The 16,679-nt window shown below is 36.7% G+C and overlaps 1 protein-coding gene across 5 annotated transcripts in view; it reads right to left on the bottom strand.

Moving 5' to 3' along the window:
* The window catches only part of LOC150109337 (cationic amino acid transporter 2-like), a 364,125-nt gene that overhangs the window by 214,079 nt on the left and 133,367 nt on the right, over positions 1 to 16,679 (bottom strand). For all 5 annotated transcript variants that reach the window (XM_090412716.1, XM_090412725.1, XM_090412693.1 and 2 more), the window contains exon 5: positions 9,643 to 9,798. In XM_090412716.1, coding sequence (XP_090268842.1) covers positions 9,643 to 9,798 — 156 coding nt within the window. The remainder of the gene's footprint in view (positions 1 to 9,642; positions 9,799 to 16,679) is intronic.

Below are 16,679 nucleotides of genomic sequence, written 5' to 3'. Positions count from 1 at the left end.
GTTATGGAGATAGTATGGTGTGGAATTCGTGGACGTGTGGAATGAATTTGATGAGCGAAAGGATTTATACAAGATGGATGGCCTGCATTTGAATGGATTTGGTGTGCGGAAACTGGAAAAAGTGTTGCTGAATGAAGTGAAAATGGATGTGCAGAACCAGGGAAACCAGAACTACCAAGGAGGGGGGGGGGGGGAATATGCGGACATCAGTGACAGTTGAGTGTAAGAATGTATATAATGTACCCGAGCCAGTACTAAGGACAAAAAATGGGAATGGAATATTTAGAATAATGCATCAAGATAGGAGTGGGACAAAGGAATCACTGCATTTCATGTATACTAATGCCAGGCGTATTAGGAACAAGAAGGAAGAATTTTTGGCCTTGACTGGTTCTTCCTGTGGCCCCAGGTTATTGGCATTAGTGAAACATGGCTGGCAGAAGATGATATAGTTAGTGGGATAGAATGTGTAGGTTATAGTGTGTTTAGGAGGGACAGAGAGAATAAAATGGGGGGAGGGGTGTTATTGATGATAACTGATAAAATGCAGCCAAGGAGAATTGAAGTTGTATCGCAGGATATTGAAAAGAGCTCATTTGAGGCTATTTGGTGTGAGATTGAGACTGGCAGAATAAAATATACAGTTGGGTGCTGCTATAGACCAGGTGATGGAATAGATGGTGGAGATAGTATGCATAAACAAATTGATGAAATGAGTGGAAGGAGGGTAATTATTATGGGGGATTTCAACTATAACATTGATTGGAAGGAGGAGAGAACACATGTGAAGAAGGAAATGGATTTTATTCAATTATTAAGGGATAACTATCTGAGGCAGCATGTAATTAAAAATACTCGGGTTGTGAGAGTGCTTGACCTGGTAATAGCTTCTGAGAATTTGACTGTAATGAATATGACCATGTTGCCACCCATTGGTGAGAGTGATTATAAGGTCTTGGCCTGGGAGGTGGCTAAAGGTGTGGAATTTTTGATTAAGGCAGGGTATATGTGGAATTACCATGCTGGCAAGTATGACAAGCTTAGGAGATTGCTTGGATCAGTGCCATGGCATGTACAACTGCAAGGGCTGGATGTCAATAGAGCATGGGAAGTGGTCAAGGAGCATTTACAAGAGGTTATGGCTGATTGTATACCTAGGGTCCAAATTGTAAAACAAGTAGGGGTTAAATGGATGAATAACACCATTAAGCTTGAGCTGCAAAAAAAGAAATAACTGTGGAGGGAATTGAAATAGAAAGGTGACCTGCAGGCCAGAAGGGTAACGAGTGTGGTAAAAAAAAAAGCAAAAGTGGATTATGAAAGGAAACTAGCTATGCAAGCTAAAGAGAATCCCAAGCAGTTCTTTCAATATGCTGCAAGCAAGAAAAAAACTGTACATGGCAAAATGATTTTAAGGAATGACGATGGTAAAGAGTTCAATGAACCAGTCGATATAGTGGAGTTACTGAGTGCGCACTTTGCAAAAGTATATCATCCAGTTGGTGACGTTGAAAAAATGAAGGAACCATTAGTTTATATGGGAATTGTGATGAATGAAGTGGAGGTGAATAGTCTATTACAGAACCTTAATGTGAATACATCTGTGGGATTGGATGGTATACTGGCACGGGTCTTGCGTGAAGCAACTAAAGAATTATCAGTGCCCTTGACCATGTTGTTTAATCTGAATCTCGGGTCTGGTTTAGTCCTGAAGGTGTGGAAAGAGGGGAAAATAGTTTCACTGCATAAAGGAGGATCCAAGACTATGGTTGCAAATTACCGACCGATCAGCATATCAGGAATCGTTGTCAAGGTCTGGGAGAAAGTAGTCAAGGGAAAAATATAGGAATGGATTGATGAAAATGAGATACTGTATGGGGAGACAGCATGACTTTGTGAAAGGTAGATCATGCCTCAATAACTTGCTCAAGTTTTCTAACAAGGTGATGGCTGAACTGGATAAGGATAATGGGTTTACTGTGATACTGCTGGACCTGGCAAAGGCGTTTGACAGGATACCGCATGGAATTCTAATCCGTAAACTACAACATATGAGAATGGATATAGGGTTGGTGAGATGGATAGGTGAGTGGTTGATGGAGAGATATCAAAGAGTAGTTTATTCAGGAGCAGAATCCAAAAGATGGCCTGTGACTAGTGGTGTGCCGCAGGGTTCTGTTCTTGGACCACTGCTGTTTAATTTGTTCATTAACGATATAGGGAAGGATCTAAGAGGGACAATTCATTTGTTAGCTGATGATGCAAAGTTGGGTAGGGCGATAGTGAATGCAGCAGATGTCAAAATCTTGCAGGACGACTTGGATAGATTGGAGTTCTGGGCTAAGGAGAATGGATGTCAATGTAATGTGACAAAATGTAAGGTTATGCATTTTGGGGTGAAAAGATTAGCAGCAGTATACCACATTGGTGGAATTGTACTCCAGGAGATTGATGAGGCTAGGGACTTGGAAGTGTTGGTGGATAGGGAGATGAAGTTTAGGGGGCACATTGCAAAAGTAGCAAAATCAGCTCATCGACTCACTTGGTTGTTGAAAAAACCTTGATGAGCAGAGACAAGCAAGTTATTGTACCTCTGTACCGAGGTACAATAACTCATCTCAACTACTGTGCCCAGATTTGGTCACCTAGGTTACTTCTTGATGGGGAGGAGATGGAGAGGATCCAGAGGCAAGTGACTAAGATGATAGCGGGTCTATGGAATGAACCATATGAGAACAGGTTGAAGATTTGTGGGTTGCAGAAATTAGTTGATAGGCGGAAAAGGGGAGATATGATTGAGACATTCAAATTGCTAAAGGGTTTCTATAGGATTAATTCAGAGGATATTTTTGAGATCAGGACTGGTGGTAGGAGAACTAGGGGACACTTATGGAAGCTGGGCAAGAGTGTGGTTAGCAGGGGTGTTAGAGCTGGGTTCTTTACTTTTAGAGTGGTAAATGAGTGGAATAAGCTGCCAGAGTCTGTTGTGGGTGCTATGACAGTGAGTGAGTTCAAGGCAAGGTATGATAGATACTGTGAGAATGTCATATAGTTGTGTGGACATGATGTTTAGGGCCTCCCTCGATGAGTCTAAGGACTCCCTGGGGTCACCCGTAATAATAATAATAATAATAATAATAATAATAATAATGGTGTACAAGAACAAGGAGAGTAGGTTTGTGGAATTTCTGAGGTATAAATATCTTAAGCAGCACATGACTGAAGCAACTACAGGCTTTAGTGTTTTGAATTTGGTGATAACTTCACAAGATGTAGTTGTTAATAAACTATTGACACTGCTGCCAGTTTGTGAGAGTGATCATGAAGTACTTGTTTGTGAAGTGATGAAACAAGAACATGCTACTGCCAAACAGGGATATATGTGGAATTATAAAGTGGGTGATTATGGGAAACTGTAGTCAATTAGCTTCAATACATTGGATAGATCAGCTGTGCAGAAAAGATGTTGACAGCACAAGGAAATTCGTAAGGCAGTATCAGACACAAGCAATGTATATAACTGCATACCAAGGGTTAAGCAAGCAAATAGAATAGAAATAAGATTGATGAATAGTGAAATCAAGCAAGCAAGCTGTGCTCGAAAATAAAATGTTATGGAGTAGGTACAAGACAGTTGGTGGACGATCATATCAATGAAGAGTATAAAGTGCTGCTAGGAAGGTGATAAGCAAGGTGAAAGAAAGAAAGAAAATGTGCAGTGTGAGGAGAAATTGGCTAGTCAGGCCAAGGTTAATTAGGGAATTCTTCTGCTATATGGCAAGCAAGAGAAAGAATAATTATGGCAAGTTGTCACTGGTGGTTAGTCATTGCAGATAAGTGACAGTTGCAAAGAATATAGTTGAATTATTAAATGAGCACTTTACCAGAATCAGAGGTTTATCAAGTGTTAATGGGGTTAAATGTTAATAAGGCTGTTGGAATGGATGACATTTCACCATATATTCTTAAGGAATGTGCACAACAGTTACCTTTGTAACTGTGGCTCAATTATTTAATGAAAGTCTTGCAGTGGGTAAGGTTCCTAATAAGTAGAAATAAGGCAAAATAGTACCACTCCACAAACATGGTTCTAGGACAGAAATTTCCAATTATAGACCAATCTGTGTAACTTCAGTTATAGTCAAGGTGTTAGAGAGATTGGTTAGGAATAGAATACAAGATTGGGTTGATGAACATGGTAATCTTTATGATAGTCAGCATGGATTTGTAAATACTTGCATTTTATGATTATGTATCAAGCTCCGTAGCACAATTGGAAGAACGACGGTACATTGCACCCTTCGATTGGATAGGCATAAGTTCGATTCTCGTCGCAACGGGAGGAATCTTTATCTAGACAATTTCAATCGAAGGTGAGTTAACCGATCTCATACGGAGCTAGCAGGGTTTTTTCTCCTGGAAACTCGGGTTTTTCATCCCGCATACAGAAAATCGGCCCTTCAGAACACACACAATTTACAGACAAAAAATGCTGTTGGTGGAGATGATTCATAGTAGAGATTCAGTTGAAATGGTTGAGACAGTTGTAGGTGTCCTCCTGCGATGAGTCTTCGGACTCCTTGGAGGTATCAGGATTAATAATAATAATAATAACAATAATATTAAATAAGGTAGAATCATATACAGTTATAAATTATTCAACTTTGCAAAAGAATTTGGTAGATTAAAAGTTGGTGTATAAGCTGCTGAAGATAGGAATAGATTGCATATTGGTTAGATGTATTAGTAACTGGCTTTCTGAACAAATATCAGTATGATGGAGCAGTGTCTGCTTACATCGCTTGGAACCTTTTTGTTTCAAGCGATGTTTTGTTGTTATGATTATACATTTTTGTGAACCATCACATATACATGCATATATGCAGCTTGCTGAATTAAATAAGTAGATTAGTAATACTAGAAGAAAATAAAAATATCAGATATATTGATTGGTATATGACAATGGTGTTCAACCTTTTTTACTATGCGAGCTACTTTTCTATAATAAGTTATTCGGCGATCTACTCTCTCATATATAAGTTATTAGGCGATCTACTCTCTTATATATAATAGATCACGTTCCCCCAACCTGATATCTGATTACACACAAATAAACAACTAAAAATAAATACACAACTAAAAACTTTATTTGTGTATTTAAAAATTTATTTATCACTTTTAATTATTTTAATACAACAAAAAAAAATATATATATATATTGGAATAAAATATTTATTTCTCTATTTTGGAAAACCAAAGTTAGTAAAAACAACAGATTGATTACAAACTCACAATTTACAGGAAATGCTGGTTGATTAAAAAAAAAAAAGTTAATGTGAAATTTGGCATTGTTTGGACCTCGCAATATTTTCATAGTCAAGTTGATATGAAGAAGTCGCCAATCGCAGACAATCATCCAAATGATCATTTGTAATTTGGTTTCTTAATTGATTTTTTATGATGGTCATATTTGAAAAAGCGGATTCTGACAAGTATGTCGATCTGAAACACAACAGAATTTTTCGCGTAATATCAGTTAATATTAGGAATTTTTCATGTGCATACTTCCAAATGACTTCATTGTTTATTGATTTTAAATGTAAACTATTCTGAATGTCTATTATCTCAAGTTCTACTTCAGCTTGGTTTATATCAAACAGCCCACTAATTTTATTTGAAATTTCTGTGATGCTCAAGTTTTCTTGAAATGGATTATTGATAAAAGATACAATCATTTCAGTTTTATTAAAATCTTTAAATCTTGAATTTATTTCTCCTCAACAAATTCTATTTCATGAATAAATTCTTTTAAATCATAGAGAAACATTTCTTGATTTTGTTCAAAATTTTTAATAAATATGGGAATGGGAGATGTCTAAATTTGCGGTCATTTATATTTTTCTTTAATAAAAGTAAGTATTGTTGGAAAGTTTTTATTGAACTTAACATGTCAATTAAATTTTTATCTCTACCTTGTAACTCTAAATTTAAATTGCTTAATTTCGTACAGAAATCTACTAAAAATGGTAAGTGTAACAACCATCTTTTATCACTCAATTGTGGATAAATATCTCCTTTTTCATAAAGAAAAATTTTTATATCATTAATTAATACAAGAAATCTTTCTAAAAAGGGACTTCTGCTGAGCCAGCGAACATTATTGTACAACAGAAATTCCCTATCATCATCTGCCTATAATTTAAATAACCGCCATTGCAGGGCTTTTCCTTGAACAGAATTTACAATTTTAAATGTAATATCCAAAACATCTTTTGCGTTTAATCTTTTACTACACAGTACTTGTTGGTGAATAATACAGTGGTACGTTAAAAAATCTGGATATTTGTCATTGTTTTTACATAATGAAATGAAACCTGATTTATTACCTATCATTGCAGGAGCACCATCAGTAGTAATAGACACAAGTTTAAAAAGCAGAAGTTTGCGTTGTTTCACAAATTCATCAAATGCCGAAAAAATGTCTTCTCCCCTAGTCCTTCCCAATAATGGTATAATTTTCAAAAGTTCTTCTTTACTTGAATAATCTTGAAATACAATGCGAATAAATACCATTAACTGAGCAATATCAGTGAAGTCATTTGATTCATCAAATTGTAATGAAAATGCAACACATTGGTGAATGTCTGACATTAACCTGGCCTGGAAATTTTCTCCAGCAATTGGAACTCTTCCTTTTGGCAATTTGAAACCTTGTCTGTGGCCTAGAAGTAGTCTCTCTCTAGCGACGTCTCGAACCGAGAAGCTCCTTTCTGGAAGCGGGAAACTCCTCTCTCAAGCAATGTGGATCCGGGCAGTCTCTCTGATCGCGACTCTGGACCAGGCGGCCTTCTCTCTGACAGCAATTCTGGAACCAGGTCCCTTCTGCTTGCTTCAGTCCCTTTTTATTAGGCCTCCCCTGAGACCTTGCATGAAGTTTGGCAACCCCCCAAAGAATCGGTATAAGTCTTTCATCTTAAGTTTCAAGTTCGGCATGCCTTTTTGTTCTCCTCCGCTTTCTTTTGATTGTAAGTTGCCAGCCATCAGAAAGTTGTTTGAACTCATTCTGACTGACTTCGGAGATGTTTACACTTAAAGCCTGCAAGCCTTTCTCATACATACAAGTTTCAATAACAATCTTTCTAATGCTGCCATGTACAGCTTCGGCGACAAAAACATTGCCATTAACATTTGCCTTTTTAACACTCTAACATATTCTTATTAAAGCAGCATATACAGTTAGCTTCAAAGGAGTTATTTACATAAACATCTAATACAAACTATACCGAGACAAACAAAGTTCATTTTTTTACAATATTCACATGGGACTTAACCTAAGTAAAAAATCGATGTAATGTGCTTTGGAATATTTAATATTTAAGCTACAATCGAGTTTTTACACTTTGCTTATAATCGTATTCACTCAGCTCGCTGTTTGACTTCCACTGATCCAAATTAATTCATTTACCCGGACTTATAAGAAAATTACTGATTTGACAATTTTAATGAAAAATAAATAAACAATAGCAATACACTTAAAGTGAATTAAAAATAATACAAAATAATGATATATAAAATATTATGTTTTCAGTTTTAATTAAATTTGTAAGTAAGGACGAATACACAAGAGATCGACCAAAAATCGCTCCGTGATCGATGGGTTGAACACCCCTGGTATATGATATGGATTAGATAAGATCTGAGCTAAGCTGCAGACCATACTTTAAAAAATATTGATTGGGATATATGTTTATATAACACATATTTAATTCTTGAATTGAATTTTGCTGATCAATATATATACATAATCATCACTAAAAAAGTGAGCAAGTTATTTCCTAAAATGATATTATGACTATGTAATCTTAGCTATAAGATCAGACTGAAGGCATGTAATCTACAGTGCTTAGTAGATTGAAGCTGAAGGGAGGAGGGTGGTATGAATGAGACATTTAATCTCTTGAGAGGTATTTACTGGATGAGCAGTGGAGAGATTTTTCAAAGGGTAAGGAAACAATAAGGGACAAGGAAAAGATGCCATACCTGGAGGTTGTACAATGTAGAGGTAAAAAGGGTGGAGTGCAGTGAATGAGTTTAATTTGTAGTATAAAATGTTCACAAAATGTGGTATAAGAATGACTAGTGTGGTGCTTAAGGCAGATCTTAAGGTTGTGACGAGTCACATGATGTCATGGAAGTACTGATAATGATAATGAATTATATAATCACGTAATCACAAGAAAGATATTTATTTAACCAAATATTTCGGTCTGGAAATAGCAGACCATCGTCGGTGGTATTACAAGAACAGTTTAAAAAAATATACAAGCTAGAATACTAACAATAGATCGTTGAAATTAGAACATGCCGCGTGATGTTATATCACTAAGTATGAAACGAAATATTTTGAAGTAGAAACATGATTGAATTTGCTATAAAAAAAAAAAAATTAAAAAAATAAAAAATAAAAAATAAAAAAAAAAATTAATGAGTAATCTTGATTAGGCTTTCCCAGATTTTTGATATAGATATGCAGTCATTACGATTCAGGTTGGGATGATGGAGCAAGGCCTCCACGCTTTCCTTGAACAAACGTTCGAACCTATAACGGGATCTATGTAAGAGGCGCGTTTTGGACCAAAGGATGCTGTGGTCAGTTTCAATCCCGTGTTGAGCCAAACCAGACTTTTCAGGTTTATTGTGAAGAATGGATGATTGATGTTCTTGGATTCTTTTTTCAAGAGAACGTCCAGTCTGTCCAAAGTAAGAGAGATCACAGTTGCAAGGAATTTGATAAACTCCAGGAAGAGATAAAGTTGAGCGTTTGTCTTTAGGAGAAGGAAAATGAGAGGACAATTTGTTAATAGGAGAATACGTAGCTGTTAAATCATATTTCTTCAAAATTCTTGCGATAGGTTCTGAAATACTGGAGATATAAGGAATAGGTACTCGACGTATTGAATCTTTGTTGTTTTGTGGAGGATTATAAGATGAAAAGTTGAAAAGTCTCTTCCTGGAGTTTATCAAATTCCTTGCAACTGTGATCTCTCTTACTTTGGACAGACTGGACGTTCTCTTGAAAAAAGAATCCAAGAACATCAATCATCCATTCTTCACAATAAACCTGAAAAGTCTGGTTTGGCTCAACACGGGATTGAAACTGACCACAGCATCCTTTGGTCCAAAACGCGCCTCTTACATAGATCCCGTTATAGGTTCGAACGTTTGTTCAAGGAAAGCGTGGAGGCCTTGCTCCATCATCCCAACCTGAATCGTAATGACTGCATATCTATATCAAAAATCTGGGAAAGCCTAATCAAGATTACTCATTAATTTTTTTTTTTTTTTTTTTTTTTTTTTTATAGCAAATTCAATCATGTTTCTACTTCAAAATATTTCGTTTCATACTTAGTGATATAACATCACGCGGCATGTTCTAATTTCAACGATCTATTGTTAGTATTCTAGCTTGTATATTTTTTTAAACTGTTCTTGTAATACCACCGACGATGGTCTGCTATTTCCAGACCGAAATATTTGGTTAAATAAATATCTTTCTTGTGATTACGTGATTATACCATTCAGTCTTATGTCGCAAGTATCCTTAAAACAACAAATTGATAATGATAATAATAATAAATTTACCTGTAAGTAAGAGAGTAATTCCTAGAGCAAGGAAATCTGGGTATGCAGACATATTTGGTATATTCATTGGAAAAGCCTCCCTAAGACTATTCTCCATAGTTTCATTGAACAGTGCATCTACATAACCACTGTAACCTCTAGCAACTGAAGCCGTCCCTTTAAAAAAAAAATAGAAAAAAATATATATAATAAAAGAAACTTACAAATCATAAAGAAAGACATTCTTCATCATTTATGAAATCATCCATGCTGCGAAGGAGAGGAATTTTTATGATGTTCACTATTTCATATTTCACAATACTTTTTTAGGATTTTATTTTCATACATTCATTTTATATATTGTTTTTCTATCGAGTTGCTTTTATTATTCCATTTCTAGTTATAAACCATTTGTTCACTATTTCAGCATTTGATCAAATTTTAATTTTTTTTGGTATCTAAGGCAGAACTCTTGTTACAAGTTTATACAAGTTTCAGCCTACATTCACCCATTGTTTTTATGAAAGAAACAGAAGAAGCAATTACAGCATGGTATTTATTAAATATTTCAAATGTAGGTCTCTCCTTTCCATTAATCTTAACAGATATGGCATATTTTATATCTTAATTTATATTAATCTAAGAATCCAGCAGTATCTTATGCTCTGATCATTAAGGTAACAGCCACTGATGTTGACTCAGTGGTTGTTACCTTAATGATCAGAGCATCAGAGTTAATAGGAGCTACATGAAATTTAAATTTCAGAACAATCAAATTAAAAAAAAATACCATCCCTCAAATTTTTTCATTGTCTCTGAACTCACTGCTCACTTTAGTAAAGTATTCCACTCCCTCACTACCCTCCATGCAAAACATATACTCCTCTTTTCCTTGCTCATTATTACCGTCCATCCTTTAAAAAGTTTTTTAATATATACTTATAGGGCAGTGTATAGGACAGTATATCTACCCTATATATATAAAATGATAAGCCTTTTTATGTTGCGTTTGTATGTCACGTTTTTTGAAACGTTTTGAAATTCAGGGACTATCCTGAGTGTCGAGTTTTCAACTTTCGAGTCGTCAGAATTCCAGGAGAACCGGCCTACCAGTCCGGAACTCGGGGGGGGGGGGGGGGGGCGTATCCCCCTAATATATATATATTCATTTTAATATAAACTGACTAAAAATCTGAGAGTTATAAGAAATTGAGATTTATTTGAAAACGTCGGGATTGACTTCATCAGGCGTTAAGAACATAGAAAGCTATTAAAAGACACTGAAAAAAACATTGAGACACTCTAAAGCTATACAATTATAAAGCTATAATATTCGACTGTAAATTACAGTTATTATGAACTTGAGCTATAGTCCGTGTTAAAGTTCTATTGTTGTACACTTGTGCGTGTGGGAAACCACACGATCTCCAGTATCTGATAGTAGAGCTGAAAGAGTCAGGCAAATTATAGCTGAGATTATTGTTCGTATGAAGAGGGTCCAAGGTGATTTCTTTTGACTCGACAAAGCGACGTTCCACCTCATCGTGGCAAATGTGTAGGTTTGAAGTTGTTGTCCAATTTACTTCATGTTGGCGGCTTTCATTGTTTGTGTTTATTGAAAACAGGATATGGCCTGATAGGGCAGTAGCTCTGGTTCTCTTGTAAGCAATGTCTCTCTGGTGTTCTTCGAGACATAGGAAGATAGATTTCTCCTACGTCTCGATAGATTTCCGTTTGACCATAGAAAGGTTTTCCGCACTCACATGTGACTTTGTATACACCTGGGAATTATATATATATGTAAAAAGTATTTTACCTTGGGAATAATTAATGTTAAAGTTTGCTTACTTGGGAAATGGAGTAAAACCAGGTTTAAAATAGCTTGGTATCTTTAACATATATACATATATATATATATATATAGAGAGAGAGAGAGAGAGAGAGAGAGAGAGAGAAGTGTAGCCGATGGAGATGGACTGTCTGATGGTCATGTGTGTGTGTGTGTGTGTGAATATAAACTGAAAGCAGGATGTGTGGAGAGAGAAACAGAACTGCTGAGAAAAGATATGGAAGGAATGAAGACCGAGTTGAGGAGGGTGAATGAAGATATTAGGAGGTTGGAGAGGTTGACTAGTGTGAAAAAAACAAGATTAAGTGTAAGAGAATGGCATTACAGAGAAAGGAAGAGCGAGAGAACAGGTGAGATGAAGAAGAGTGGAAATTGCATCGAGAGTGGAAATTGAGAGTGTATAGAAGCAAGGCAGAAAGGAAGACAAGCGAATGGGAAAGACAATGGAAGAGAGGAAATTGCAAAAAGTTGAGAGAGTATGGAAGTAAGAGATAGAGAGATGAGAGGGAGGAGGGAGAGTGGAAGAGAAAGCAGAGATATTGAAAGCTGTAAGAGTCAGAGATGCTAGTTAGAGAAGGATGAATGAATCCATTCAGAGCGCCATGTATGGAGATTCGATGATTTTGGATGTGCAGAGCAGAGTGTCGAGGAGTGCTTGTCTGGTAAAATGATAAGAGTGTAGCACTGGTGGTGAAGGGGGGGGTGAAAATGTGGAGGAAATGATAGTAATGGTTTGGACAAATGACCTGAGAGGTAGTATAAATTGTGTAGCATGAGATTTGAGGTTGATGTTAGAGATAGAGCAGCAGAAATGTGTCTGAGGAAAGATAGTGAGAGTGTTGCCCCAGTATGATAATGCAGAGTGGAGAAGAAGAAGAAGTGTGGTAATAATGAATGAGGTAATAGTCAGAATGTGAAGGAAAAGAGGTTTGGAATATATGGATGCATGTAGTACGTTTGAGGGCAGAAGAGATGGATTACATATGCAAGAGATGGATTACATTTGATTGCAGAAGGGTGGGTATTCAGAGAGACTGTTGTTCTTGGCAAGTGAATGTATCAGGGCAGGGAAACTAGAATTGTACATGTGGAATGTAGCAAAGATAGTCTCATGTGGAGATAGTGGCTTGAGAAATGAGGAGGTGTACACTATATTACAGAGCCAGGTGAAGTATGAGGAGAGTTATAATAGCTATAAGGATACTGGCAATGCACTGGTTTTTCTATATACAAATACTAGGTGCATTAGAAATAAAGGGAATGAGTTTGTGGCATTGATTGACTCAGACTCTCTAAAGATTGTTGGTATCAGTGAAACTTGGTTAACTGAGGAGGATGCTCTACCAGGGATAGAAATTGAAGAGTATAGCTTATTTCAGCAGGGTATGGAGGATAAACATGGTGGTGGTGGTGGAGATAAATGATAAGAAGTGAACCGTGCCCTCTCTGGGCAGTGAATCACAGTGGAGATAACACTAATGGCTTTGAGAATATATGGTGTGAGATAGATATTTATACTACAAGATATTTAGTGGGAGGTTGCTACAGACCAGGGAATATAACTGGTGATCAGCAGGAAATGTTTAGGCAAATTAGTTTGGCAAGTGATCATTATGAAGAACTTCAACCATAACAATATGCAGTGAACAAAAGAGACAGAATGCAGCAATAAGGGAATTGAATTTTTGGAATTCTTGAGGGACAATTGTCTTAGTGAAAGGAACACTAGGATTAAGAGTTTTGAATTTTGTCATAGCATCAGAGAATTTGATTGTGACTGAGATGGCATACTCCCCCCACCCGTTGGTGAGAGTGACCATGTAGTCCTGACTTGGAGGACGAATAGGCATGTGAAGGTATCAAAACAGAAAGAATTTATGTGGAATTATTATAAGGCAGACCACTTTCCTAGCTTGGAGTGCTATATTCCTCATGTAACTGTTCTCCACCTCTCTCTCTCTCTCTCTCTCTCCTCTTTTTTGTATGTCTTCCATAATCTATTTTTCTTCCATAATTAATATTTAGTGTTCTCAGTATTTGGAATACATCCTCTTCCTTCACTTCTAACACTTCATCACTCATTATCATTCTAGAAATAACTATCATAGACTTAGAAACCAGCTTGCAGCAATGGAATGGATGAAAGAATTTGAAGGAAAAGAGATCAGGAGTGCATGGGAGATGCTTAAGAAAAAGTTGTTAACAGCAGTGACAGATTGTATACCTCGAGTGAAGAAGAAAAAGCAATTTAGAGTCAAACGGATGACAAGAGAAATAAAAGGGGAATTATAGAAGAAAAATAGATTACAGAAGACATAGAGAGAGAGGTGGAGAACAGTTACATGAGGAATATAGCACTCAAGCTAGGAAATTGGTCTGCTTTATAATTCCACATAAATTCTTTCTGTTTTTTTCTTTCTCACTCTCACCAACAGGGGGCAAGTAAGGAGAGAAAATTTAGAATACGAGAGGAGACTGGTACTGTAATCCAAAGAGAATTCCAAAGAGTTTTTTCCCTATGTGATGAGTTGGAGGGAAAATGATAATGGACTATCATTTCCTTGCTGGATGGAGATGAAAATTGGATGACCAAGGCAGATGATATGCTTGAGCTATTTAATGATCACTTTATTAGAATATTTCATCCAAGTACAGCAAACTTTATTTCTAGAGTGATAATGAGTGATAAAGTGTTAGAAGTGAAGGAAGAAGATGTATTGTGAATACTGAGAACACCAAATGTTAATAAGGTAGGAAACCTAGATGGAATTTCACATGTTTTATGGGAATGTGCTATGGAACTGACTGTGCCATTAGATTGGTTGTTTAATGAAAGTCTTGCAATGAGATAGGTTCCTAGAGAGTGGAATGAAAGTAAGACAGTACCGAAGGGAAAAGAGTGGCAGTGGAACGATGATATAAAACTATAGGCCTATTTGCGTTTCTTCTGTTTTCTATAGTTGTTAAGATTTTGGAGAAATTGGTAAGAGTTTGTATACAGAATTGGGCAGATAAGAGTAATATTATCTATGCCGACCAGCATGGATTTGTTAAAGGGTACTGTTGTTTTAGTAATCTGGCAACCTTTTACAATAGACTAACAAGACCAGTGGATAAGGGCAAGGCATATACTGTTATAACAAACATGGTGTCGGGACTGTACAATGTTAGTTATGAGAATCAACTGAGGGAGTGTGCACTGCAGAGTTTGGTGGATAGAAGAAGAAGAGGTGATATGATTGAGACTTTTAAACTGTTGAGAGGTGGTTACAGGGTTGACACTGGAGAGTTCTTTTGCTTGGTTGAACAGCAGGAAGGAGTCATGACAAGGGGCCATCCCTGTAAGTTACGAAAGGAAACTGTGAGAAAGAGGGTGAGGAGTGGTTTCTTTGCATGGAGGGTGGTTGAACCATGGAATGCATTGCCTGATAGAGTGGTGAGAGTGAGAACGGTCAATGCGTTTAAGGAGTGGCATGATAGACTTTGTGTTTCCTAGGAGGGACCTCCCTCGATGAGTCTTGATAGACTTGTGTTTCTTAGAAAGGACTTCCAAGATGAGTCTTTTGACTCCATGGAGGCCTGAATAATAATAATAATAATTATATTTTTTGAATTTTTCAAAGGCATTTGACAGGGTGGTACATGATAATAAGTTGATTTTTAAGTTGCAACATATGGGTTTAGATATCTGGTTAGTGGATTGAATTAGTGATTGGCTCTCTGGTAGATATCAGAGTTGTATATGGAGTAGCAGTATCAGGGAGTAGGAAGGTTACAAGTGGGGTTCCACAAGGTTCAGCACTCAGACCATTGTTTTTCAATCTTTATGTCAATGATATTGTCACAGGACTACAGGGAAATGTTCAGTTGTTTGCAGATCATGTGAAGCTTGAGAGGGTTATCAGTAATAGTGCTGATGTGTGTTTTTTTCTTTTAAGGTTAAAAGAGTGCTGATGTTTTGGCTCTTCAAGAGGATTTGAATAGGCTTGAAAGGTGGGCAAATGAACATGAATATCAGTTTAATGTAACTAAGTTTAAGGTTTCAAAATTTAGGATTCACGGATGGGATGCCTCATATATTCACTTGGTGGAGTTATACTGGAAGAAGTGAAGGAAGCAAGGGATCTTGGGGGGTGATTATGGATAGAGATTTGAAGTTCCAAGGACATATTGCAAAGGTTGTGAAGACATCTCAAAGAATTGCTGCAATGTTGAGGAGGACATTGACCATGATAGATGAAAGTTTGATGGTCTGATTGTATAAAACTATGATCGACCACATCTGGATTTCTGTGCTCAGATCTGGTCAATGGGATATGAAAGAGATGAAGTAACCTTGGAGGAGATGCAGCAATAGATAAAAATGATATCAGAACTGTACAATGTTGATTATGATGACAGACTGAGATCATTCAGACTACACAGTTTGATGGACAGAAGACAAAGGGAGGATATGATTGAGACATTTAAGCTGTTGAAGGGTTTTTATTGTGTTAACAATGAAGAATTTTTCATATAGTAGAATGAGGAGAAGGAGCAAGGACAAGGGCCATCCCTGAAAGTTGCAAAAGGGAGTAGTGAGTAAAGTATGTTTTTCACCTGAGCGTGTGGTGCACATCCTTTCATCCTGTAAATTCTAGCTATCACCATTTATGATCATTGTTCTTCTTTCCTACTCTCTACAATCATACCTTGGCAACACCCTCACAATTCTCTCTCTCTCTCTCACTCTTCTGCTTCATTTTCTCTAACAACACTGTCATATCCCATGCTATCTTATTCACCTTCTTGAAAATCTTTTATTCCCACCAGCACAGTCAACTTCTCTGCATTTCCTTTACTCTCCACAGCCTCAGTCACTCTTCCTATCATTGCTCCTCTCAGACATATTTTTACATCTTTCTCCAAAGAGTCCCCATACAGCACTACACTAACATCATTCCAATGAAATCGTTCATCTCTGACTCATCTTTCATCTGCCAATGCCACCTTCCTTCTAACACCTACAGCTACAAATCTCTTCTCTTCTCTAAATGTCCTGTTTCACTCTGCACATGCCTCAATCCAAAACACTCTTCAATGTAATGAAATGAAGCACAAAGCACTAACAATGAAATGTAAAGATATATTTGTGAACTTTCTGGAAATTGAATAGTTTCTTCAAAATGTTTATGTGTTTACATGAATTAGTGCAAGACAGTATGCATCT

This window comes from Typopeltis vanoorti, chromosome 2 (genome assembly GCF_054136105.1).
Source record: "Typopeltis vanoorti isolate ZY-2024b chromosome 2, IOZ_Tvanoo_1.0, whole genome shotgun sequence".
In the NCBI taxonomy this organism is placed as follows: domain Eukaryota; kingdom Metazoa; phylum Arthropoda; class Arachnida; order Uropygi; family Thelyphonidae; genus Typopeltis; species Typopeltis vanoorti.
This window is presented reverse-complemented; position numbering and strand designations above follow the sequence as displayed.